At 43.7% G+C, this 25,165-nt stretch overlaps 1 protein-coding gene across 2 annotated transcripts in view; it reads left to right on the forward strand.

Moving 5' to 3' along the window:
* The window catches only part of ADCY2 (adenylate cyclase 2), a 218,435-nt gene that overhangs the window by 168,176 nt on the left and 25,094 nt on the right, over positions 1-25,165 (forward strand). The window contains exons 19-22 of one of the 2 annotated variants that reach the window (XM_060253774.1): positions 13,556-13,714; positions 16,764-16,910; positions 18,037-18,144; positions 21,394-21,508. In XM_060253774.1, the coding sequence (XP_060109757.1) occupies positions 13,556-13,714; positions 16,764-16,910; positions 18,037-18,144; positions 21,394-21,508 (529 nt within the window). Of the gene's footprint in view, positions 1-13,555; positions 13,715-16,763; positions 16,911-18,036; positions 18,145-21,393; positions 21,509-25,165 lie in introns of those variants that run through there. The other variant, XR_009556182.1, reaches the window with a different exon arrangement.

Consider the following 25,165-nt stretch of genomic DNA (forward strand, 5'->3'; position numbering starts at 1 on the left):
AAAGTACCCCCCAAGTTTCAAAACGATTGGACCAGGGGGTCCAATTCTATGAGCCCCAAAAAAGGTGTCCCTGTCCTTCATTATTTCCTATGGAAGGAAGACATTTAAAAAGGTGTGCTGTCCCTTTAAATGTGATGGCCAGAACTCCCTTGGAGTTCAATTATGCTTGTCACATCCTTGTTCCTGGCTCCGCCCCCAATGTCTCTTGGCTCCACCTTAAAGTCTCCTGGCTCCACCCCCAAAGTCCCCAGATATTTCTTGAATTGGACTTGGCAACCCTACGTGTTAGCTACTCACTGGGAAGAAGCCCAGACCTTGAATTCAAGGTAATGGAGCTTCTCAGTGCTTAAAAGAAACAGAATCCTAATTTACAACCATATGCATTCCTATTTCACATATTCTGCAAATAAACCTTGGCAAAGATCTACATGTGCCTTGATTATAGCCTCAGACAATGTTTGTTATGTCATTCAAGTTGAACAGAACTGATAAGCTTTACGTTTATATTGGGTCTCTTTAATGTATGTTCTGTTAAAGGACCCTAATGCTAACAAGAAACAGAATCCTATTTTTTAACTACGTGCATTTCTATTTCACATATTCTGCAACCAAAACCCTAGCAGAAGTCTGCTATATACTCAGATTGCATCCTCAATCCCTGAATGATATTAGTGTATTATATATGTTAAACAAAACTGGTAAGATCTAGACTTTGATTAAGTCCATATGGATCATAGCTCTTTAATTTATGAATACAGTATGATTCTTGTTGCATTAATATTGTCTGGACATTCTCATTATGTGGATGTCTAATAAATTTGTTGAGAACCAAAAAAACATAAGTCTTCAGCCTTATATCAATGGTGCATAAAACGCATCACCAAAGTTCATTTTTATTTCTTATTTTAGACTTAGGCTCAATGATCTGTGTGAGGATGGAATGCATACTATATCCTACATAAATTAATAAATTTATTATTTATTTCTGTTAATTTATCCCCGTCCCTCCCGCGAATGGCTTGGGGCAGCTTCCAATAATATTAACATTACATTAAATAATTTCATTAAAATGTCATCAAAATTAAAGTATCATCAAAAATACAATAAAACGTCATTACAGTCATAGACTATAAAAACTCTAAAGTGCTCAAATGTCAGTATTCTGTAGAGTACAGTCCACAGTAGCGGGCACATGACATGGATCAGCATAGATTCTTTATAATAGTGTCACCTGTAGGAGAGCTAGGTCGCTCTTGCCAGTAGCCTTGACAATATTAACAAAGGCCATCCAGAAAAGTTCAGTTTTACTGGCTCTGCAGAACTGTAGCAAGACTCGCAGGGCCCTGATCTCCTCCAGCAGTCCATAGCTTAGGAACCAGAGCTCTGGTTGAGACCAACCTAACATGCTTCAGGCCAGGGACAGACAGGCGATGTTGCAAACTTGACCGTAGTGCTCTTTGGGGAAAGGTGGTCTCACAGGTACGGTGGCCCCTGGCATATAGGGCCTTGACGGTGAGAACCAAAACCTTGAAGTGAACCAGGTATGCTATAGGCAGCCAGCGCAGTTGTTGTAATGTTGGTTGGATGTGTTCCCACCTGGGAAGCTCCAGGAAGATCCTTGCAGCTGCATTTTGTACTAACTGTAGCTTCCGGATTTGTGTCAAGGGCAGTCCCATGTAGAGAGAATATGGGTAGATGATGACATACACAATTTTGGGTGTGTTACAATTTGAATAATGTTTAAGATCTGCTGTTTAACCATCTTTAGGACTGCAGAACACCCTGCCCTCTTCCACTAATAAGCAGTCTGAACAATTTGAGCATTTGAAGTGTCCTACAATCCCTAGGCCCCCCTTTTTTATTGGAAGCTATGTCAGACTTTATAATAATCCAATTTCTGATTTTGGGCAGGGAGGGAGGAGGTCTTTCACAACCTGGTGTCTCATTGATGATGTTCCAATATTTGAATTTAAAATAAAAAAAAAAATAGAATATGTGAAGCAGACCCGTAGCTATGGAGGGGGGCAGGCCCAACTAATCTTCCCCCTGCTTTACCTTTCTGGCCCCTCCACTGCTTGCCCGCTGCTTTCCTCGTCTGCCCGCCACTTTCCCTGCCAGCCTCCTTACTCGCCTTTCTCACCCCTCCCACCTTCCTCGGTTGCCCGCCGCCTTTCTCACCCACCCGTCTTCTTTCTCAGTCATCTACCACCTTCCTCACCTGCCTTTCTCTCCTGCCCCCACCTTTCTCGGTTGCCCGCTGCCTTTCTCACCCACCTACCACCTTTCTCGGTCACTCAGCACCTTCCACATCTGCCTTTCTCTCCCGCCCCCACCTTCCTCAGTCGCCCGCTGCCTTTCTTGCCCGCCCACCGCCTTTCTTGATTGCTCACCACCTTCCTCGCCTGCCTTTCTCTCCTGCCCCCACCTTCCTCAGTCGCCTACTGCCTTTCTTGGCCACCCACCGCCTTTCTCAGTCACCCAGCACCTTCCTCGCCTGCCTTTCTCTCCCTTATTAATTAATTGTTCTGGATAGCAACGTTTTATAAATTGAGATGTCAGTTTGTCCACTTCCTTCATGATTCTGAGTGGAATTTCTTCTGCGTTGCAGAAATAGGCCGAAAGGCAGATTTGATATGAGATGGGCTAGATGGAAGAATTTGAAGTGCAGATAAGAATTCTTATGTGTACTTTTGTTACATGGTCTCACTATTAATGTAGTCTTGTTTTTATAGACCAAAGTGCCCCAAAATGCAGTTTGATTCCTATCCTTATGACATGTAAATTTAATCACGTCATGCACAATATTAGCCCATTGTACAAAATTATCCACCAAATTATAATATTTAAAAGCTATGAAGATGTCATCAATGAATCTCTTCTTAAAAAGCAATGCGCCACTGAAACAATTGACGGTAGCATTGCATAAGATTCTGTTCTCCCAGGTCTGTCATAAAAAGGTTGGATATGCTGGGGGTCACTGGGCTCTCCATTGCTGTACCCTTAGTTGAAAGTAAAAATCCTGTTCAAAACTGAAATAATTTTTGTCTCAGACGACATCTAATACTTCTATCAAAAATAGGTGGAAGGTTGCTGTTCAGTACATGAATTTAACTATGGCTCTAGCCTCCTCATGGAGGATATTAGTGTATAGAGAGGAGACATCCATAGAAATTAAAGCTGATTGTTGAGTGAATTGCATCCCTTCTATTTTACAGATAAAGTCTTTCATGTCTTTTATATAGATGGGAAAACCAACAGTTGTGAAAAGAAATCAATGTATTGTGCCAGTGGTTCTAATAAAGAACTTGATCCCTATACAGTAGGCCTCCCAGTGGGTAGAAATTGTGTATTTTGGAGAGGATATAAAACACCAACACTCATGGAAAGGTGTTAATAATTTGGCAGTCTGATCCTCTATAAGACCTATATCCCTCAAAACCAAGTGGGCAGCTGTGTTGGTCTGAAGCAGTAGAACAAAGTAAGAGTCAAGTCCACCTTTAAGACCAACAAAGTTTTATTCAGATCAAAAATCTGTGTGGAAGGATTACTAATATTTGGCACAAATTTTGATCTGGGTTTGAATTTATTAATAGTCATTTGTTCTGTATTTCCAAATAATTTTCTCAATTTTAACATTCTGATGAGTTTAAATAATTCTACTCTCATCTCCTTTTCTAAGAAAGTTACTACCTGCTGGATCAGTGGAATTCTGTAGATATAGTTTATCCTGATTTCAGCAAGGCTTTTGATAAGGTTCCATATAATATTCGTGTTTATAAGTTGGTAAAATGTGGTTTGGATCCTGTTACTGCTAGGTGGGTCTGTAATCCAAAGAGTGCTTCTGAATGGTTCTTCATTCTCTTGGAGAGGAGTGACAAGTGGAGCGCCTCAAGGATCTGTCCTGGGACCTGTTTTGTTCAACATCTTTATAAATGATTTGGATGAAGGAATAGAGGAAATGCTTATGAAATTTGCAGATTATACTAAATGGGAATGGCCCACAAATACAGTAGAAGATGGAGTCAGGATACAGGATGATCTTAACAGGCTGGACCACTGGGTTAAAACAGATAACATGAAAAAATAGGAAAAATCAAATGTCTAAGATGGGAAAAGCTTGTCTTGTGTGCAAAGACAGCAGTGTGATGCAGTGGCTAAAAAGGCAAATTCAGTTTTGGGCTGTATCAACAGAAGTATAGTGTCCAGATCACATGAATTGATGGTATTGCTCTACTCTGGTCGCCTGGTCCGGGTGCCCTGGGGTCCCATAACAAAGCAATTGATAATATTGCTTTAGACCTTGCCTGGTCCAGGCACCCGGGGTCCCATAACAAAGCAATTGATAGTATTGCTTTAGACCTCACCTAGAGTATTGTGTTTAGTTTGGGATACCACAGTTTAAGAAGGACAGAAAGTAGATGAAGATGGTGAGGGGTCTGGAGACTAAGTCCTATGAGGAAATGTTGAAGTAGCTGGATATGTTTAGGAGATGACTGAGAGGTGATATGATCACCATCTTCAAGTATTTGAAGGGCTGTCATAGATAGGATGGTGCAGAATTGTTTTCTGTTACCCCAGAATGTCAGACCAGAACCAGTGGGTTGAAATGAACTCAAAAGAGTTTCCAGCTAAAAATTAGGAAGAACTTCCTGACAGTCAGACCAGTTCCTCAGTGGAATAGGCCTCCTTGGGAGGTGGTGAGCTCTCCTTCTTTGGAGGTTTTTAAGCAGAGGCTAGCTGGCCATCTGACAACAATGCTGATTCTATGAATAAGGCAGTTCATGAGATGGAGGGCAGTTCTTGTGGTCCTTTCTTACATGCGTGCTGATTGACACCTTGGGGTCAGTCGGCAATTTTCTGTATGCCAGTTTGGCAAGGGATCCTGGATGTTTTTGCCATCTTCTGGGCATGGAGCAGGGATCATGTGTGTGCGGGAGGTATGTGTGAAGTTCCTGCATTGTGCAGGAGGTTGGATTAGATGACCCTGGAGGTCCCTTCCAATCTTACCTTTGTCAAAAATTAGTTATATTTGGGGATGAGTACAAAACCCAGTCCCAAGTTTGAAGCCTTTTCTTCTATTACAGTAAGTACCCATGAGGATAAATTTACAATTACGGTATGTATCTTCCATCCTCATCATTGAGGACGATACTGTAAAAAACTCTCCTGGGCTCAGGATTTTAGAATATCTATTCAGCTAAAGTCTATCTGAGGGACCTTCATCTCCCAAAGTGGTAGGGGATTCCTCACCTTCTGTGGAGTCCCAGTCTAAAGAACTGTCTTTAGCATCTGTGTAGCAGGTAAATAACGAAGCCCCACACATTGCTTGGTTTGAAGCGAGGTATTTTACTTTGACATCAAAGTAGAACTTGTCAGCATAAGCTCAAAATGACTAAGTTAAAATCATCAGCCTTCTGACCATTTTTATTCATCCCCAAAACAAGCAGACAAGCTTGTCTAATTCAAATGCTCCACCTCCTGCTTTCCTTCCAGTAATTTCTCGTAGTTTTCCCCTGCTCTGTCCCTCTGTGTTATCAGCAAGAAGCTCCTCTGCGGGGCCTTTGTTATCTTGGATTCACACCCTTAGCCTGTCTGGTTTTAACAGTTTAGCAGAAGCTCCTCTGAGGGGCCTCTTAACAGTCACTCTAAATGTTGCATCAGACATTCTCTTTTGAAGGCACAACCAGATTTTTCATTATTATTATTATTGGTATTCATTAATTATTCAGGGGTCCCTTTTCATCTGCCCACAATACTTTTTCATTTCTGACGATTTTGTTATACACCACTTGGAAACTTTTGATTGGTCATAGTCTCAACTATCTCAAATATTTTAATTTTGATTTCTTTCCATTTCTTTCCCCATTGTTTTACTGATGTTCCTATTTCTGATATTGATTGGGCTTGAAAATGAGTGAATTGCATTACTGGAATTACCGGAATCTTGCAGGAGAGGAGTTTTACAGTCCAGAAGTCCAACATGTTTATTGGGGCCTTGGGGGCCAGCTTCTTCCAGCCATTTACTATGCCAAAGGCAGTTAAAAAACCATCTACCTCCTCAGCAGCCTGAAAGCTTCTGGCAGAGGAAAAAAGCCAAGGTCCTCTGAGGGTTGCTTCTTTGCAACTCATCACTCCAGAGCCAGGCCAGGCCATCATTGCCCCAGATAGGGGGTTGTGGCAATTGTCTAGGAGCGCCTGTGGATAATTGTCCAGAGCTTTCCTCAGGTGCCACAGCCGACTAGGCTTCAATTTGGGCCACTTATTTATTTGTTGGATTTATATCCTGCCCTTCCTGCAAGTGGGCTCAGGGTGGACAATAGCAGAGGTTAATGGACATTAAAAACCAGTTAACATAATAAGCTCTTTAAAACAGTTTTTGCAGGGATCCCAGATAATTGAGTGTCCACTGCCTCAACCAAAGGCCTAGCAGAACAACTCGATTTTACAGGCCCTGTGGTACTGTAATAAGTCCCGCAGGGCACTGATCTCAGGCAGGAGTATGTTCCACCATGCAGTGGCCAGGACAGAAAAAGCCTTGGCCCTGGTTAAGGCTAAGTGGACATCTTTTGGGCCAGGGATAACCAGTCAATGTTGATCAGAGGAGTACAAGGCTCTAAAAGTATATGGGGAGACACGTTCCCTTAGATAAGCTAGTCCAAGGCCTCTTAGGACTTTAAAGGATGGAGCAGATCCAGTACTCAATTGGCAGCCAGTGCAACTAGTGGAGCACAAGCTGAATACCCGCCTGAATAAGCATTGCAGTCATCAGGCAAACCACCGTATTTTGCACAGCTAGACTTTCAAGGTCAGGTTCAAGGATAAGCCCACGTAGCGCAAGTTGTAGTAATCTAACCTAGAAGTCACTATTGCATGGGTCACTGTGGCTATGTCCTGGGCAGAGAGATAAGGAACTAGTTGCCTGATCTGCTGTAGATGATAAAGGGCAGACCTGGGCCTCCATAGAAAGTGAAGCATCCAGGATCACTCCAAGGCTCCTAAACCTCAGTGCAGGCACCAGCGGTGCCCACCAAGAGCCAGGAGTCTGGTTCCAAAACCAGCTCAGGCTCAAGACCTCTGTCTTTAATGGATTTAGTTCCAGCCAATCTGAGCTACCACCCAGCCACAGCCTCCAAAGACCCACCCATTTTTCTGGAAGAATCCCAGTGCTGCCATGGACAACATTAGGTCCTTGGCCTGAGAGGAGGCAAGATCATCAGCATGAAGATTGAAATCCCCCAGGACTAAAAGCCTGGATCTGCTCCAGCCTTTAAAGTCCTAAGAGGCCTGGGACTAGCTTTCAATGAGCCAGGCAGGGTATCTGCTAGTACGTTAGGTGGTCAGTTCACCACCCAGATAGCCAGATTCTCTTTGGCTTCCCACAGAAGGCTGACATGTTGAATGCCTGCAATTTTTGTCACAAGGAGTGCCATGAAGGAGAAAACCTCCTGAACAAGCAATGCTACCCCCTCCCCCACCCATTAGTCTGGGAGTGGTGAAAAACTGAGAAACCTGAGGGAGTAAGTTGCTCTCACCCTCTTTTACCCAGGTATCAGTCATGCATTCCAGGTCTACATTTTGTTCCAAAAGATAATTCTGGAGAGCCGAGGCATTATTATTAATAGACCTGGCATTGTACAATAACAGTGTAAGAGAAGGGTATTTCCTCCTAGCCCCACAACCAGCATCTCTTGGGATGAAATGAAGGTAGGAAGGAAACTGAGCATTTCTACATCTCCGTCTCCTTCCCCTACACTACCTTGACCCACCGTTGTATCTTCCTTGCCCTGCTATTACCAGAATCCCTGGCCTTAACATGGCCTCCCCTGCTCGCTGTTATTGGTCCCGAGTGGACACCACTAAACATCTAACAGAAGGCAACAGGCAACTATAACTTGGAATACAAAAAAACAGATGGCACCGATAACTACAATACAGTTTCAGTAGGATATTAATCAATAATAGGCAGAGTAAAATCAACAACTGTAATAACAAAATCATCCCTCCCTTCTACCCAAACCACCTAACTTACTAACTACGCCCCCCCCTATAATTAAGTAAAAATAACACAACTAATTAACTAATAATAATGATGTGAGAGAAAAACCTATCAACTAACTGTACCTAACTAAACTCTTACTAAATCAGAGCCTGTGCAGGCAGCTCAAGCAGTGCAGCTGCAGCAATTCCCTCAGGGCTGCCTTCCATTGTGGTGGGAAGGCCACCCTTTCCCTTTTCTAAGCACCTTTGGTTTGTCATAGCAGGATTTCAATTACTCCAGCAAAAGTCCTTTCTGCCAGGCTTGCCCAGTCATCTCGCTTCAGAGGCAGCCTCTGGGGCCTCCAGGGTTTTGTTCCCTGGCCATGTTTTTGGAAGGCAGTTTCCAAAAAGAAAAGGCAGGAGACCAGGCCCTGTAAGAGGCACTGTAGCAACTAACACACCCCTTGGGTCTTCCTCTTCTTAGTCATCAAAAAGATACCTTGGAAGGTGCAGAAAAGGTGCTGATTTCCCTGTCCAGTCATCTGGTGAATTCCTCTCCAGAGCACAGGAAAAGAGAAAGGCCCCAACCCTCATAGGGCTTTTGAGTCCTGCACTGTCTCAGAGGGTGGTCAGCAGGAGCCCAACAAGTATGGAGTGCCACCACCATCTACCGGACATAATTAGGAACAACACTCAGTTATAGAAACCCTGTCTGACAAAGATGAAGAGAAATGGTCAGGGGAGGACATCCCATGAAACTTTCACTAGATGATCCCAGGCAGAATGCTTTACCAGACTTTTATGCACACCAGAAGCATTCAAGCTTTCAACTAGGATTCTGCAGATCAAGTTAAACTCTCAGCCTCTTCTAATCTAAATAAGCGAGGCTTTTAAGAAAGTGGCATCTGTTTCATCTGTTTGTCCCTTCTCTGAGCAATGTGAGGAGGCTACAGGAGCAGAATGTGCTGTGGCAAGTGCTTGCTTTCTATAGCTAAAAAATATTCTACTCCCTCACTCTCATGGAGCACTTAAAAGTTCCTTTGGCCAATGTCCTGGTGGCTGCTCTGCATTCTGTGGCTGTCATCTAAGGATAAAAAGAGCCCCGTGGCGCAGACTGTTAAAGCTGCAGTAGTACAGTTCGATCCCCAGTGGAAGCTGGGTTTTCAGGTAGCCGGCTCAAGGTTGACTCAGCCTTCCATCCTTATGAGGTCGGTCGAATGAGTCCCCAGCTTGCTGGGAGGAAAGTGTAGAGGACTGGAGAAGGCAATGGCAAACCACCTGTAAAAAGTCTGCCGTGAAAACGTTGTGAAAGCAACGTCACCCCAGAGTCAGAAGCAACTGGTGCTTGCGCAGGGAACCTTTCCTTTCTTATCTAAGGATGGAGACATTGCCTTAGAAGACCCAACAGACAGAAAAATGAAGTCGCACTGAAGTTACATGAAACCTCCTCTCCAGCTATTAGAACTTATGCAGATCTCTCCCATTTCTGCAAACCTTCTTCAGTACCTGGACCCAGAACTCCTCACCTGCAAAAGGACATTGCTGAAGATCAAAAAAGCAGCAGAGTTCACCTTGGTTATCTCTCAGGATGCTTTCTAGTTCAGTGCCTGAGCTCAAACAGCCAACGTTGTTATTCATCGCAATCTGTGGCTTAACACTGGAAGGCTGAACTCCTTTCTTGTATGATTTCTCAGCTGAGAAATCCTTGGTCAAAAGCTCTTTGGCGATTTTGCTATGGGAAAGGTTTTGTTTGAAGCCAAAGAAAAAGTTAAGGCTATGCTGTGTACCCCCTCTTCCACTGTTGTTATAAATTAAATGTATGAATCCTCTCATCCCTGCTGATACCAGGCTCTAGGCGATGTACAACAATAAAATCCAAATAATCCACAATAAAATCAGTTAACTTAAAAACAATTTCAACAAAATGACATAGGCTAGATAATCGCCTGAGAAAGTATCTTGTAGTTATGTGTGAATGTTCCCTCCTGAAACCCCTCCCCGTAGAAATGTTTTTGAAGTGTATCTTAAAACCCATGTATCAATGTATTGGTTTCATTCTTAGCAAGCTAGAGGCTTGCACCAGAGTATTGGTTATCAATAAATGTAGTCTTCGTATCAACTTTGATTCATTCTTGAATCCATCAACTTGACAGATAGCCTACAAGAAATCCCTTCACATCAACTGTCTGGAACTCTTGGCGGTCCACAGAGCTCTCAAGTCATTCCTGCCATCTCTTCAGGGTCAGCATATCCAGGTCACTTCGGACAATGTAGCGACCATGTTTTATATCAATCATTAGGGAGGCACCGCTTCTGTCCACCTTTGCAGGAGAGCCTTGTCCCTATGGCATTGGAGCATTGCTCACAACATATTCTTTACAGCCGTACATCTGCCGGGAATCCAAAATGTTCAAGCAGACGCACTAAGTCGCCACCTCATGAACGACCACGAATGGTCCCTCAACCATCATTATCTTCGGACAGTCTTCGGAGCATTTGGGGTTCCGGCCATAGATGTCTTTGCCTTTCCGGAAAACTCCCAATGCCCATGTTTTTACACTCAGGGCCCTTCATCCATGCAATCCACAGGAGATGCCTTCCTCCACTCGTGGTCGGGACCACTACACTACCTGTTCCCTCCTATCTCACTGATGAGAACGCTGCAGAAAATCCAATTGGATCGGACCAACTGTATCCTTATCACCCCCTGGTGGCCCCGTCGACCATGGTTCACTACCCTCCTCCTTTCAAACAGTGTATTTCATTGTTTTCCTCAAGTTTGAGACCTAATCTCTCAACAGAACGGCAGAGTCCTACATCATGACCCAGGACTTCTGCGACTGACTGCCTGGAGAATCAGTTTCTGAATTTCCCTTCAGAGGTCAGACATGTTCTGCTTAATGCCAGAAAACCTTTCACTAGAAGATCCTACTCTCTAAAGTGGAAACGTTTCTCAGCGTACACTGCCCTGCACAACTTTTTCCCTGAATCATCATCTGTAGCTCAGATTCTGACTTACACTTTATCTCTTTCTAACTCAGGTCTAACCTATTCTTCTCTAAAAGTTCATTTGGCCACCATCTCAGCCTTCCATCGACACATTGAAGGACGTACCATCTTCTCCAACTCCGCAACAACAGCCTTCCTAAAGGACATTTTACATCTTCAACCTCCTTTTCATCAACTACATCCCACATGGAGCTTGTCTCTGGGGGTGAGCCAGTTAATGAAACCTCCCTTTGAACCAATGGCATCCATTCCACTGCATCTCTTGTCATGAAAGACGGCATTGTTGGTGGCACTCATATCTGGCAAAAGAGTCAGTGACATTTGTGCTTTTCGGACAGATCCTCCATACACTATCTTCCACCATGACAGAGTAATCTTACGCCCTGACCCTGCTTTTCTGCCAAAGGTCGTCTCGCCGTATCTCCTGGGGAAGTCAACCACTCTGCCTTTCTTCTTTCAAAAACCTAGTGATACCGGTCAACGGGCCCTACACAATCTTGACGTACGTAGAGCCCTTGCTTTCTACATTGAAAGGACACGTCCCTTCCGTAACGACCCTAGCATATGGCATATGGAACTCATAAGCAGGGACACAGAATCTCAACACAGAGGTTTTCAAAATGGATTGTGGCTGCCATTACCTTATGCTACCAATTAGCTAAACAGCCCGTACCTGAACGATTACGAGCTCACTCCACTTGAGCCATCTCCACGTCATCAGCCTTCTGTAGAGGCATACCGATGGAGGACATCTCCATCTACATTTGCCATGTACTACGCCTTAGACATTCGTGCTCAGCATGAGGTATCCTTTGGGCAGGCCATACTTCGTTCCATTTTTGACTGATGCCTCCTGCCCTGTAAGTACAATACTTCTCTTTCTTATATGCATGTTTAACATGTATTCTTCCATTACAGAACCAGCACCTTGCACGTCAGCTTACAGAACCAGCACCTTGCATGTCAGTGTGGGACTGCACAGAGACCACGATGAAGATAAACAGGTTGCTTACCTGTAACTGATGATCTTCGAGTGGTCATCTGTGCAGTCACACACTTCCACGCAGCCGTCCCCGCTGCTGGTTTATGCTCTACTTTATTAATCTTTCTCTATACAGTGACTAGAAGTAACTTGGTGGGTGGAGCCCCTTCCCCTCGCTCTAGGCACATGCAGTGGATGCCTGCTCCCCAGACCGAGAGGGAATGCGTGCCAAAATAAACGCTTAGGCTAGCTTTGAATTCTCCGAGGTCGGGTTCGTTCCAGGCAGAAAACTCGTGTGTGACTGCACAGATGACCACTCGAAGATCATCAGTTACAGGTAAGCAACCTGTTTTTACTTCATACTGAGACCCTGAAGAATGTCTGTCAGTCAGACTACAGTAGTGCTGAACATGTTAGATTCTGTGGTCTAACTCAGCATAAGGCAGCTTCATGTATTCATCAGAAATATACATGTAAAAAATACTAGGGCGCCCACATTAACTTGCAAGTATTGTAGATGTACACAGAGTTTGCATTAAACATTACTCAAGAAAGCAAGAGGGGCAGAGTGAAAGGGCCACTCCCTATGCAGGTTTCTGGCTGCCATACCAATTCTTTAGGGTGAGGTCCCAGACAGTTTGGTAACTAATAGTTTAAAAAGTAGATGCAAGAGCTATGAAAACATGTAGTGTATGCCAGGAAGAGGACTTTTCTGTTTACAAGACAGTAATAACCTTAAGTGAAAGAAAGCTCTCCTTGTGGGGGTAAAAGGACTGTATGTGAATGAGCACCACAATAAGAATGTGCAGGAAATTAGAGCATGGTTTGGGGACAAATTCTTGCTTCAGTTATAGGACCGGAGTGAATCCAAAAGATTCCTTTTTTTGGAGAAGGGGGAAGAAAATTCAAGTGAGTTAACCAGTTTGTTTCCTGACTGGCCAGAAATGAAAAAAGGAAAAGTGCTAGGTCCTGGGAATATTTTCAAATAAGTGAAGTCTAAGGCCGAGAGGAAGTATGTTGAAGACAGTCTTCATTACCTCTTTGTGCTGAGATTTGTTGAGAACATTTCAACTGGCATGAATTGGTTTGGCTGGAGAAATTTTATTGGAGAATGCTAAGGGGATTCTGGGACTTGTTCATCAGGAATATTATGTAGCAGGATCCCTTGCGTGTAAATGTCGATTGATTGATGAATGAAAGGACCTGATTAATAATTGGAGGCTAGGTAAAGGGAAAGTTTTATTGCTGCCTTTGTTCCCAGTAAGTATGATGAAGTGATAGAGAAATGCTGCTGATCCTGCCACCTCTGTATAGCCTTTGGATTGCTGATGGACTAAAATCCTTAATCTGAGCCTTGTGCCACTGATGGAGGAGAGCTGGTCTCAGTTCCCAAGATAGGGGGCGGGGCGGAGAGAAAGAGGTGTCAAAATGGAGGGTTGGTGGCAACATACTTATGGGCTTTGGCAAGAACGGGATGAATATGTACCTTAGTGGGCAGTTTTATTATTTTCTTTATTTCTCTTAAAATACCGACTAGTAGGACAAGATGCCTATTGTTTCTTTACTTCTGTGTCCTCTTTGTAACAGAATGAATATTACTGTAGGTTAGATTTCCTGTGGAAAAACAAGTTCAAAAAAGAACGCGAGGAGATTGAGACAATGGAGAATCTGAACCAGCTGCTTCTGGAAAACGTGCTTCCGGCTCATGTGGCTGAGCATTTCCTGGCAAGGAATTTGAAAAACGAGGTGAGTCCTCCTCACCATTAACTTCCTGCTATTCTGCAATAAAACTGACTGGGGAAGGAAGATGCACACCTTCAGAAACCATTTTGCACACAATAGGGTCAGCATCCTGTCTACTGCTTTATGCTGGAAGTGAGAACTGGTGGAACAGCTTGTCTTCATTTCTAATTCTGAAATGCATGACAGAGGTAGACTGTGACACATTTTGTCTAGTACATCTGATTGCATTACCTGCTGCCTGTTTGCCCAAGCTGTGAGAAATACCAGGAGGAATGCTACACATTTTGAATGAATGATCGGTGGAGACTTACAATGCCTTTTTGTGAGGTTTTGCCACTTATTGACCCAATAAATCCATGCACATATAAATATGGTGAAGAGTTATTAGAATATAGAGCATGACCTTCTGATTAGGAAGCCATTGCCGAGAATGGCTCATGGAATGCATTGGATACTATTATAGATACACAAAGCACGCACAAAAAGCTCTCCACCCCCAGTGTCCATTGGAGTTCCCATGAGTTGGTACCAGATGGCATAACACAGCTTCCCAGATGTCTCCAACGTCAGAGTTATGGTCTCTAAAACTGGTCCATTGCTATAGTCACCAGATAAGCAGGCTCTCAGCGATAGTGAGCACACATAGTTAAGTCTCTATCCACCTTGCTCCTTCCTGCCCCACCTCGAGAAAAGCATTTCAGAAATACAGTTTCACACACATTAGAAATATAATATCATGGCAGAGAACCTGACACTTTTGAAACATGTTTATTTGCAAATATATAAGGTGAGCATAAGCGTACAAGCAGCTACCAGGAAGGCCGTGGTAATCTCAAGCGTAGCATCAGTTCTTCAAGGCAAACATCAGGAAATCCACCAGTATTCAGGCTCTTTTTACAAGCAAGTTGCAGAAATCAGACCTGTGTCTTTCCTGCTAAGTACATTATAACCCAAAACTACTTTTCAAGGACACGCTCATAGTATCAAATTAAACACATGCAATCTCAGAAACAGCTCCTACCTATCAACCAATCAGCCAGTTTGGTGTAGTGGTTACGTGTGCAGACTAATCTGGGAGAAGTGTGCTCCACATGCAGCTGCTGATGCGATCTTGGGTCAGCCACAAGTTCTCAACAGATCTGTTCTCTCAAGAGCAGTTCTCTCTCTCAGCCCCATCTGTCTCACAGGGTGTCTGTTGTGGGGCGAGGAAGGGAAGGAGATTGTAAGCCTGTCTGAAACTTTGAGTGAAGGGTGGGGTATAAATCCAATCTCCTCTTCTTCCTCCAATCAAAAGAACAGGCTGTAATCCTAATCACTAGCAACAACAACAACAACAACAACAACAACATAATAATAATAATAATAATAATAATAATAATAATAATAATAATAATAATAATAATAATAATAATAATAATAATTTTATATCCCGCCCTCCCCGCCGAGGCAGGCTCAGGGCGGCTAACAACAAGGTAAACAGTAATTATACAAAACTTTAAAATCAACATTAATCTTAAAACCATCCTAATTTACAGTTAACATAAATTGGCAATAACAATAGGCATTTCTGGTGCTATTCTGTCGGTTAGCATGATGGCGAGGGTCACTTAGGCGAGAGTCACTTAGATGAACCCATCAATCCATCAATTCTTCAATCAGCAGTCCACAAAGGCCATCCTAAAAAGGGTGGTCTTGCAGGCCCTGCGGAATTGGTCGAGGCTCCGCAGGGCCCGCACGTCTTCCGGGAGCTGCTTCCATAGGTGTGGAACTACAATAGAGAAGGCCCGTGTGCGGGTGTTCTGCAATTTCGCCTCCTTTGGCCCGGGGATAGCCAGCTTGTTCTTCCCCGCTGACCTCAGTGATCTCTGGGGCTCGTATGGGGAAAGACGGTCCCTCAGGTAGGCAGGTCCTTGACCATATAGTAATAGTATAGTAATAACCAGCACTTTGTAGTGAACCCGGTATGTAACTGGCACTTAACAAAAGAGTCATTCAACAGCCATTGTAATGTGGGTCTGTGGACATTCACTTTCAGCCAAATGGCACTACTCCTCAAGTGTCATCTTACATTCATAGTGGGGATGACTTTCTGTTCCATTGTTGTGACTAAATGTACATAGTCCATTTGGCTGACTGTATAGATGGTCAGGTTCATTTTCACTCGCTACGATCCCTCATTTTTGCAAGCTCTGTGAGCCTTTCTACTTCAATGGATGGGGAAACCATGCACATTTGTGCAAAGGGATGTGCACCTTGAGATTCCTCTGTCATTAAGTGAATGGGGAAAACACACTTTTGCTTTTTTAACGGGTGTCAAGATTAAAGATTTCGTTACCTGTAATGCAGATCTGTGTCTCAAACATCATCAACACATAAGCAGGGTTGTGAATGTGTGCCACAGATTAAATTTCAGTTCGATAAGGCATTAGGTAACATTAACATTTTTACTTGTGAAAAACAAATCACAAAATGTTTTGTGATAGCGGTATAAATCTGGGTGCTTCCAGGAAGATTCCAAAGGGCTCAGCAGCATTTACACCTTACAGAGAGAAAGAATCCTGTGTAGCATAAATCAAACAAGAAGTAGTAGAAAGGCCTGGGAGGGAGGTTGTAATGCACTGAGTTCAGAGATGTTTATAAGGCAACATGCTTTATTGGCGAGTACATCACAAAGACAACGTGGCAGGACCGGGGCACCTCTTATCTATATTCCCCAGAACAACCCACATTCTGGTCAGGTCCAATCCTGACTGGTTAAACTTTCCGCCACTGATAGTCATGGGCGGATTGCCTTCGTCCCTTACAGTCAGGTGACCCGCAGCTTCCCGCTGGTCACCTCAGCGCACCTAGTTGCGCTGTGTTGTAAATTCAGGGACCGAAATGCAAGACACAACAGAGGTGGATTGTATTTTGTTGTCTGTTGTTGTAAAGACATCTTGCAGGTACTTCTTTAGCCTTTTTCCTTTTTCTTTCCACCCTCATCTGTGCAATATTTTATGAAGTTTTCCATTAAGACGTGGCTTTTGAACTCTTTCCCTTCTCTATCGAACAGGATTTATACCATCAGTCGTATGACTGCGTCTGTGTCATGTTTGCCTCCATTCCAGATTTCAAAGAGTTTTACACAGAATCAGATGTGAACAAAGAGGGGCTAGAATGTCTCAGGCTTCTAAACGAGATCATTGCTGACTTTGATGATGTGAGTACTTTGTATCATTGGCTAAAATGCACAGTTTTGTTGTGGTGTGAACGTGGCCGGCACATAACAATCTCATTGAAGTGAATTTAAAAACCCTGGCTTGTCTAAATTTATAATATTTCTGAGAATGGCTGGTATTGAGGTATCAGTGCCACCTTTTTCCATACAGGGTGGGAATGCCCATATGCTGATAAATGTTGAGAAATGATTGTGGCAAGTAATTTCACTGGCATTATTTAGAATACTATATGTGCCAGAATTATTGCTGTTGAACTAAGTTGTAAGTGTTCTAACTGCCATCCAGGAGTTCATTTTGTATGCTCTTACAGCTGCCTGGGTGGTATTTGCTAGATATTGGAGGAAAAATTCATTTCCAAGTAAAAAGGAATGGTTAGATAAACTAAAATACATGTTCTGTATGATTAATATTAATGATTTCTTTAAAAAGAAAACACATAAAAACAATGGTATCTGGAAACAGATGGTACAACAAATTGTAAGCTAATATAGGCTTGTGTATATTGATGAATTCTGTATAATTTGTATGTCATTCTTAAAATATTGAGTTTCCTTTTTTAAAAGTAGTAGTGACTAAAAGTAGTAAGCATAACTTCAAGGAACCACCGGTTTGTATAATACTGCTCTCGTCAACCAAACTTTAAGTGGTCTTCCAGCTTTCTCTTTGAGTTTGAGGAGGAAGGATTCAGCCTTGACTGATTGAAATGGTTAACGCACTGGCCATTTAACTCTATGTTGGATTGTGGTTGAACTGGGAAGCATAAGGCCTAATTAACCATAACATTCAAGGGGCTCCTTCCAACTAGAAGCAGCAGTCCAATCTGTTGCCATGACTAAAACTGAAAAGGGTACTGCCAAATAATCTGTGATGTCATTGTAAAGAAGGTTGCCACTCCGGGAACCCACTCAAATAACCCTCTTCAACCTGACTATGGGCTATTTGCTGCATGAAGGGGGAAGTGGTGACAGACAGAGTGCAAGGCCACTCCTGTGGTTGCCACATCTTCCAATAAAAATTGAGGGATGTGCCAATGCGCTGGTCTTTTATTATATCTGCGATGATGTATTATGTAGCCACCAGATACCTGAGTGCCTTCTTTCTTTGCAGCTGCTGTCTAAACCCAAATTTAGTGGTGTTGAAAAGATCAAGACCATTGGGAGCACTTACATGGCAGCCACAGGATTAAGCGCACTGCCCAGCCAAGAACACAGCCAGGTACATCAACACCCTACTCAGTTTGTTTGGATCTTGCTGCTGATTTAGCTCAGGATCCAAAGGGCCATCTGGGAACAGCTGGGCTCCTGGAGATACTTCCTTTGCAGTACACAGTCTGCTTGCCAAGTCAAGTCACAGAAATAATCTTGGATTCTGCTCTCAACTTGAGAAACACGTTACCAAACTAACATTTGTGAAGGTGACCCAGGGGGCAGAGGTTTGTAGGTAGAGTCAAGGATGGAAGAACAGGGTGCGTAATCCACCCCACACTTCTTTGCAGGTGCACTCAGATAATATTCTTCCCATTTAAACTTCTGATCTTGGAGGTCATTTGGGGGATATGGGCTAAAAATGTTAACTGAACTCTTGCAAGGAGAAGTCCGTGGAGTGGTAGAGATCAAACATCCTCTCCCACCTGGCAATTCTTCCCAACAAACTTTGTTCCCCAGCATATCATTGCAAGGGCTCTGTCTTCTCTTAAGCTATGTTGTTAAACTTTTTCTGCAAAGGTTTCTTTTTTGTCATGTTGACTTTTTTCCAGGCTAGAATCATAGAATAGAATAATAAAATCATAGAGTTGGAAGGGACCTCCAGGGTCATCTATGCAGGAAACTCACATAGTTCATATCTCCCCACTAAGTTCTGCCTAAGTTCATTGTTTTTTAAAAATAAATAAAGATTTGTTATTTTGTTAAATACAGTTAAATGCAGTTCTGTCCAATACAGAAGTTAACATTTTCATTTCTTAACTCTGAGTACAGCTTTAATCCCAAGCATTTTGACTTCCTAGAATGATGTTTATTTTTAGCATTGCTACAATAAGTTCAGAATGCACAGGAAAAAGACTCCTAAAATTTCAGGTGAGAAAATAGTGTCTTACATCTCTCTCCACTCACCCTCTAGAGAGCAACGAGTATGGACTTCAAACATTTTCATTTTAATTGTGTTTCAGTGTTTCAGAAAGGACATGATTACGGTTATCCCAAAATTTCAGGCATATTGATACCCAAGGGTCCTTCTGTAGAAAAATAGGCGGCAGAGCTCATTAGCATAACTCATTAGCATATGCCACCCCCCCAGCCAAAAGCAACCTAATGCAAGAAAGGAGAGCCCCAGGAGAGCGAGGCCTGTTTGGGCTGGCTAGAGATCCAGCCAGCCCAAGAAGGCCTCGCTTGCCTGGGGCTTTCCTGGGCCACCCTCCCCCCACCAGTCAAAAGGCCAGCAAGCCACCCACCACCCAAAATCACTTAAGAAATGGAGAAAAGGTGGTGCGGGCTTCTCCAGGGGTTAATGAGGGCTGCTGGGGGCGTGGCAAAGCCCCTGTTGGCTGGCTGGCTGCCTGCTCTCCTAATCCAGGGGATTGTTTTGCAGCTGCTATTCAATGGACTAGGTAGGTGGGGAGGAAGAGGGCAGCCATCAGAAAGGCTCAGAAACTGCACTCCTATAAGCTCTTGCTGAATCTGAGGCCTGTTGATACCATTTCAGGAATCCATTTTATGTATTTGGGGGGAGAGGGGGTAATGTCAGATATCTTTAGACTTGGAGGCTGTTTGACAGCTGCTGCTTTCAATGGGTTGACCTGGCATCTATTCTTTGATGCCAGATCTATTCCCCATGGATTCCAGTGGAAGCCAAAATAGCCCCCAAGCCTGAAACGTTTCGGAAGCCCACATTTTTGGGAGTTCCTTTTTCTATTCCAGATATCCATAAGCCAAAACAAATCAGATAATTTCAGTTTGGAAATATCCAAATGAACACCTCTAGCAAGAACTGATGTTATACCTGTTGAGTACTCTTGAAGATTTATGCTCTATAGTTATGTGTCACTGAAATAATCCAGCCCTGCTCTCTTTTTATGGCTATCACCCAGGGTGGCTTATGAGATGATGGGCAGCAATTATGAGGGAAAGCTTTTCAGGTCAGGAATCACAGATAAACCACAGCCAAGGGGCTTCCCAAACTTCAGCACAACTGTGTGTTAATAAAATGGGCATCTCCTGACCTAGTAGCCCAGGCAAGCCTCTTCTTGTCAGATCTCAGAAGCTAAGGAGGACCAACCCGGGCAAGTACTTGGATGGGAGACCTCCTTGGAATACCAGGAGTGGGAAGCTGTGTGAAGCCACTTCTCTGAATGTAGCAAGCCACAGGCCCCAGAGAGAGGGCCTAACTACATATTAACATGATCCCTGGGAGCATTTCCAGGTCAGATGGAGAGGCATGGGTAATGTTCAGCATAAGCCCAATGTGGACCTCCCATTCATGCAGTCTTCCCACCCTGATGTGTACTAATGAGCTCACTGTTACATTTCCACAGTAGGGACAATGCAACATGAGATGTATAAATCCCATCTCTCTGCAAACGGCAGAACTCCAGAATATGCCTCTCTGACCAGCCCAAGGGCATAAACATAACATAGCTTTAGCACAGCCAATCAGATCTTCAGTGGACAATCAGAAATCTTGCTGTGCTTCACCCGCTTTCTAAAAACACTTGGTGGTACCAGGAAAGGTGTCGTTGGGTAACATGGTGTCCCTAGGCACCATGTTGGGGAACCATGATCTACACATTACAATGTTCTTGTGGTTGTTGGTAACAACATGAGGACTTTGCATCACACATATAGTGGGCATTTTCTGCCTCAGACACACACTGGCTACTTGTGACTCTGTGGAGCTTCTGTTCACCTGTTGTAATGTTTAGTGGCTCCAAGTGTGAAAACAGCGGCGAGGGTGGGGGGAGGTTAAGCTTCTTTTACATGCCAAGCATAAAAGAGCAGGTGTGTGTCTGGGAAGCACCAAAGTCTCATTACAGATGGGATAGAAACATTAACCACAAGGATTTCATCATACCCAGGCAAGCTGCTATCACATTCCCAAAATTGGGATCTGTCAGTGGCTCAGTGCCAGTCATAGGTACCAACTGCATTGTATATTTAATGTACAACAGAATTGTGGCTTGTGTTAATGCTGACCAGACCTGAATAGAATAATGTACAGCCTGATCTTAGAAGAAGGTCCTTAATTTCAGCAGCTCCTACACCCAAACAAGTATGCACAGAATTGCAAGAATTACTAAATTACAGTTTTCTGAAAGGTGCTTTTTACATTTTAAGTCTCCCTTTCCCCAGCAAGGTTGCAATATTCATATAGTGTTTTTCAGAGAATGGATTTGGCAAATACATTTCAGAATCACAGTTACCTTATTGGTTTTGCCTCTGTGTTTCTCTCTGTGTAAACGTGTATATTCAGGAGACAGACAGACAATATATGCACATTGGAACTCTGGTGGAGTTTGCGTTTGCCCTTGGAGCAAAACTGGATGTCATAAACAAGCATTCCTTCAATGACTTCAAGCTTAGAGTAGGTAAGTGACATTAAATGCTCATCCATTATAGGAGACATTTTTTTTTTAAAAAAGTACTGTCTTACCAATTCCAGTCCACTTTGGTTATTCCAACATCCTGCATTAGTACAAAGATAACTAAATTCCAACACACACACACCCAACAACCACAACACATCACAACAGGAGGCTTCTGGAGGACTCACCATTATATCAAGGTATAGAGGAAAATAACATAACTTAAAACTACACAGAGGCTTAGAATGCTTGGTTAGTGGGGTAGATAGTCCATCCAGCAAAAAAAAAAGATTGGTCAGATAGAATACTGGTGTCTTCTCTGATTAGTGGCTCACATGACTTTTGTCTATGCAGGTCCCATGACCCCAGCATAACCTTTCTGGGTGTTCATGTGTTCCTCCCATTTTCACCAGCAGAAAAACTGGTTGGATCCACTCTAGTAGTAGTTTAAAAGGTTACGGGAGAGGTTCTAGAAGTATATCATAAGCTAGAGACAACTTAAGAAAAGTTGGAATGTTAAATCAGTGGAGAAAGAAGCACCTGTCAGTTTTCTAATGGAAGGGTAAGCATATGATGAGGGAGCAGTCTGTGGCTCAGTGGCAGAGCATCTGCTTAGCATCTCCAGCTAAAAGGGCCAAGCAGTAGGTGACATGAAGGACCTCACCCTGAGACCTTGGAGAGCCAGTGCTGATCTAAGTAGACAATACTGACCTTTGTGACTGTTGATTCAATAGAAGGCAGCTGTGACGGAATTGGAAGGGTTAATAGAAAAGCTAAGGACTCAGGGAGTCTGAGTCATGTGATCTGAGGGTGGGGGCCGGAGTGCTCGGAACTCTCAGGATGAGTGAGTGACAGATAAGGGCTGGAGAGTCAACTGTCAGCAACTGTCAGAGGGAGACAGTTGAAGTGGGCAGTATATGGTCAGCAGGAGAGCTGAAGAGAGAGCGGATACAGAGAGCTGTGAAGAGACTTCTGGTGAAGTGAAGCTTGCTGTTAGCTCTGTGGAGACAGCCAGGTGGCTGAGAGTGACAATCGAGTGTCACAGTGAAAGACCTGAGTGGTCACAGAAATATTTATACTACTCTTAAGAACTAACAAGGTTGCTGAGGAAGAGATGTGGATCTGAGGGAGTCAGGAGGGCTGGGAGCAGACACACCAGTTGACTCAAGAAACCAGGCACATAAAGCCCAAGTGGCCAACCTAATTAGAGTTTGGAGAGTGAAGAATATAAGAACTGTGGACACTGAGATAACTCAGTGAACCTCTGTATTGTAAAGCCTGAACTGTTTAGCAACTGTTATTCATCCAAGATACAAAATAGCCTATGTAAATACATCCTTTCCCCCCCAGCTGGAGACTGTGTGTAAATAAAAATCTGTGGTTAACTGTTAAGTTCTCTGGTGCCTGAGTATTTGGAATCAGCAGCCAATCAGCAGTGGTCCCCTACATTCATAGTTATCCGTCTATCTGAAAATAAAAGAGAACCCCGAAGAGACTAGAAATCCTTATTATACCCACCCCCTTTACTCAGTCGTGAGGTAACACCAGAAGGAAGAAACAAAGTCTGCAGGAGGGGCTGGGGTCACCATAAGTCGTCAAGTGGTGCAGGGTGGTCATAGCTGTCAAGTCAGCTGAATTCAATAACGAGTCTTTGGTTGAAACAAAGTTACTAGTTTATTGAAAGCAGAAATGAAGACCATGATAGAGATTGAAGGACTGGGGTACATGGACATTAACCAAGCATTTAAGGTATAGATCAAAGGATTCCTACGGGGGGGGGCACTCTATGCAGTATATTTTCGCACAAGGATGTTACTCCCTCGTTCCCAAGCCACGGCCTTGGCGCTTAACACTCCCACAGACACCCAGCTTGAGAAGGCTCCACAATCTTGTTCACATATCAGCATTTCAAAGCAGACTACACAACAAAGGCATAGCTAAGAGGAGGGGGGGAGGAGAGGTAGCTAGCAGCATTCGGTGTTCAGTAAGATCCCAGAATCCCTTGCTTCTGAACCAGAGTTAGACAACATGGTAATAACAATACAGCAGACTTGACAATAGCAGCTTCATGTTTGTACACATGTTTAAGAACACAAAAAAGGCAGGCCAAAACTCAGAATAGACTAGGTTTAACAGCTCCCAGGCATGATTGGCAGACACCCCACATTGAGGGGTTTCTACCCACCACCATCCAACAAGGGAACTCCACCCCCAAACCCCCATGCTTTCAGATGGATATCATTGCCATCCTCAAGGCAATGATATCACGCAGAAGTGACATCATCACTTGAGAGGATGCTCTGGTTTGAGAGGAAAACTCTGTCTTTTGTGGGCAATTTTACCATAGAGTTTTGCCCTCAAAACAGAATGTAGATGGATTCAGGGTATAAGAAAAGGAGGGTATAGCAGCGCCGTGCCTAGCGGTCTCACTGGATCGCATTTATATGCGGCTTATGGTTACCCCAGCCCCTCTTCCGCCTCAGTTCTTCCTTTTGAATTTTACCTCACGGCTATGGAACTCAAGGGGTGGGTGTAATATGGATTTCTCACTACTAGTCTCTTCGGGGGTTTTGTTTTGCTTTCAGATGGATATAAACTCAGTTTATAGGTAGGGGACCACAGCAGCTTTGATAGTTTTCCCAATATACTGGCACCAGAGAACTTTAAAGTAAACCACAGAAATTTATTAACGTACACACACCGTCTTCAACTGGGGAATGGAAAATATATACATGAGCTATATTGTATATCAAGCAGTTAACAGTTTCTTCGTAGTTCAGGCTTTATAATATCAAGTTTGCTTAGGTCTTTCAGGTTTCACAGATCATACAGGTTTCACTCTCCAACACTATTCTGGGTTGGCCTCTTGGGTATAATGTGCCAAGTCCCTTAAGTCGACTGGTGTCTCTTCTCCCAGCCCTTCAGACTTCTAGACCCACATCTTTCTCTTAACCACCTCTTTAGCTCTTAAGAGAAGTGTCTCTGTGTCTGTGACCTCTCAGGTCTTTTACTGTGACTCTCCTTTAGTCACACACAGCCCCTTGGCTGTCTTTATAGAGTGAACAGTGAGCTTTGCTTCTCTCGAAGACTCTCCTCAGCTCCTGTCTCAGCTTCTTCTCAGACCAACTGCTCTCTTCAGCAGTCTCCCTCAGACTCTGTCCGACACTAACTCCCTCAGACTCTGTCCGACACTAACTGCCCTCAGCCGTTAGCTGTCAATCACCTCTGAGAGTTCCGAGCACTCTTGCCCCCACCCTCAGGTCACCTGACGCAGGCTCTATACGTCCTTAGTTTTCTTGTTAACCCGTTCATTACCGTCATAGAGGGATATGTCCAGAAAACCTTTTTTGTGGCCATCGGACATGGAGACAAATAATTACATAGGTAAAAGGAAAAACAAAATGCTGGATGACAGTCCAAGCAAGACAAAAATTCTTGAGTCTAGGGATATCAGTTCCCAGGTGGGGAGGGGGGTATCACTTGATTTCACAGGCTCCTGCATGCTACTGGACATCTGACCAGGAGGGAGAAGCCCCACCCCCAACAGCATCCACTGGTTGCTACCCCTCTCCCTCCTGTGAGAATTAAAGAGCCCATCAGCTGATCAGTGGGACCATATGACCCACTAATCAGCTGGAGGGCCCTTTAAATTTTGCAGGA

This window comes from Heteronotia binoei, chromosome 14, assembly GCF_032191835.1.
Source record: "Heteronotia binoei isolate CCM8104 ecotype False Entrance Well chromosome 14, APGP_CSIRO_Hbin_v1, whole genome shotgun sequence".
Lineage (NCBI taxonomy): Eukaryota > Metazoa > Chordata > Lepidosauria > Squamata > Gekkonidae > Heteronotia > Heteronotia binoei.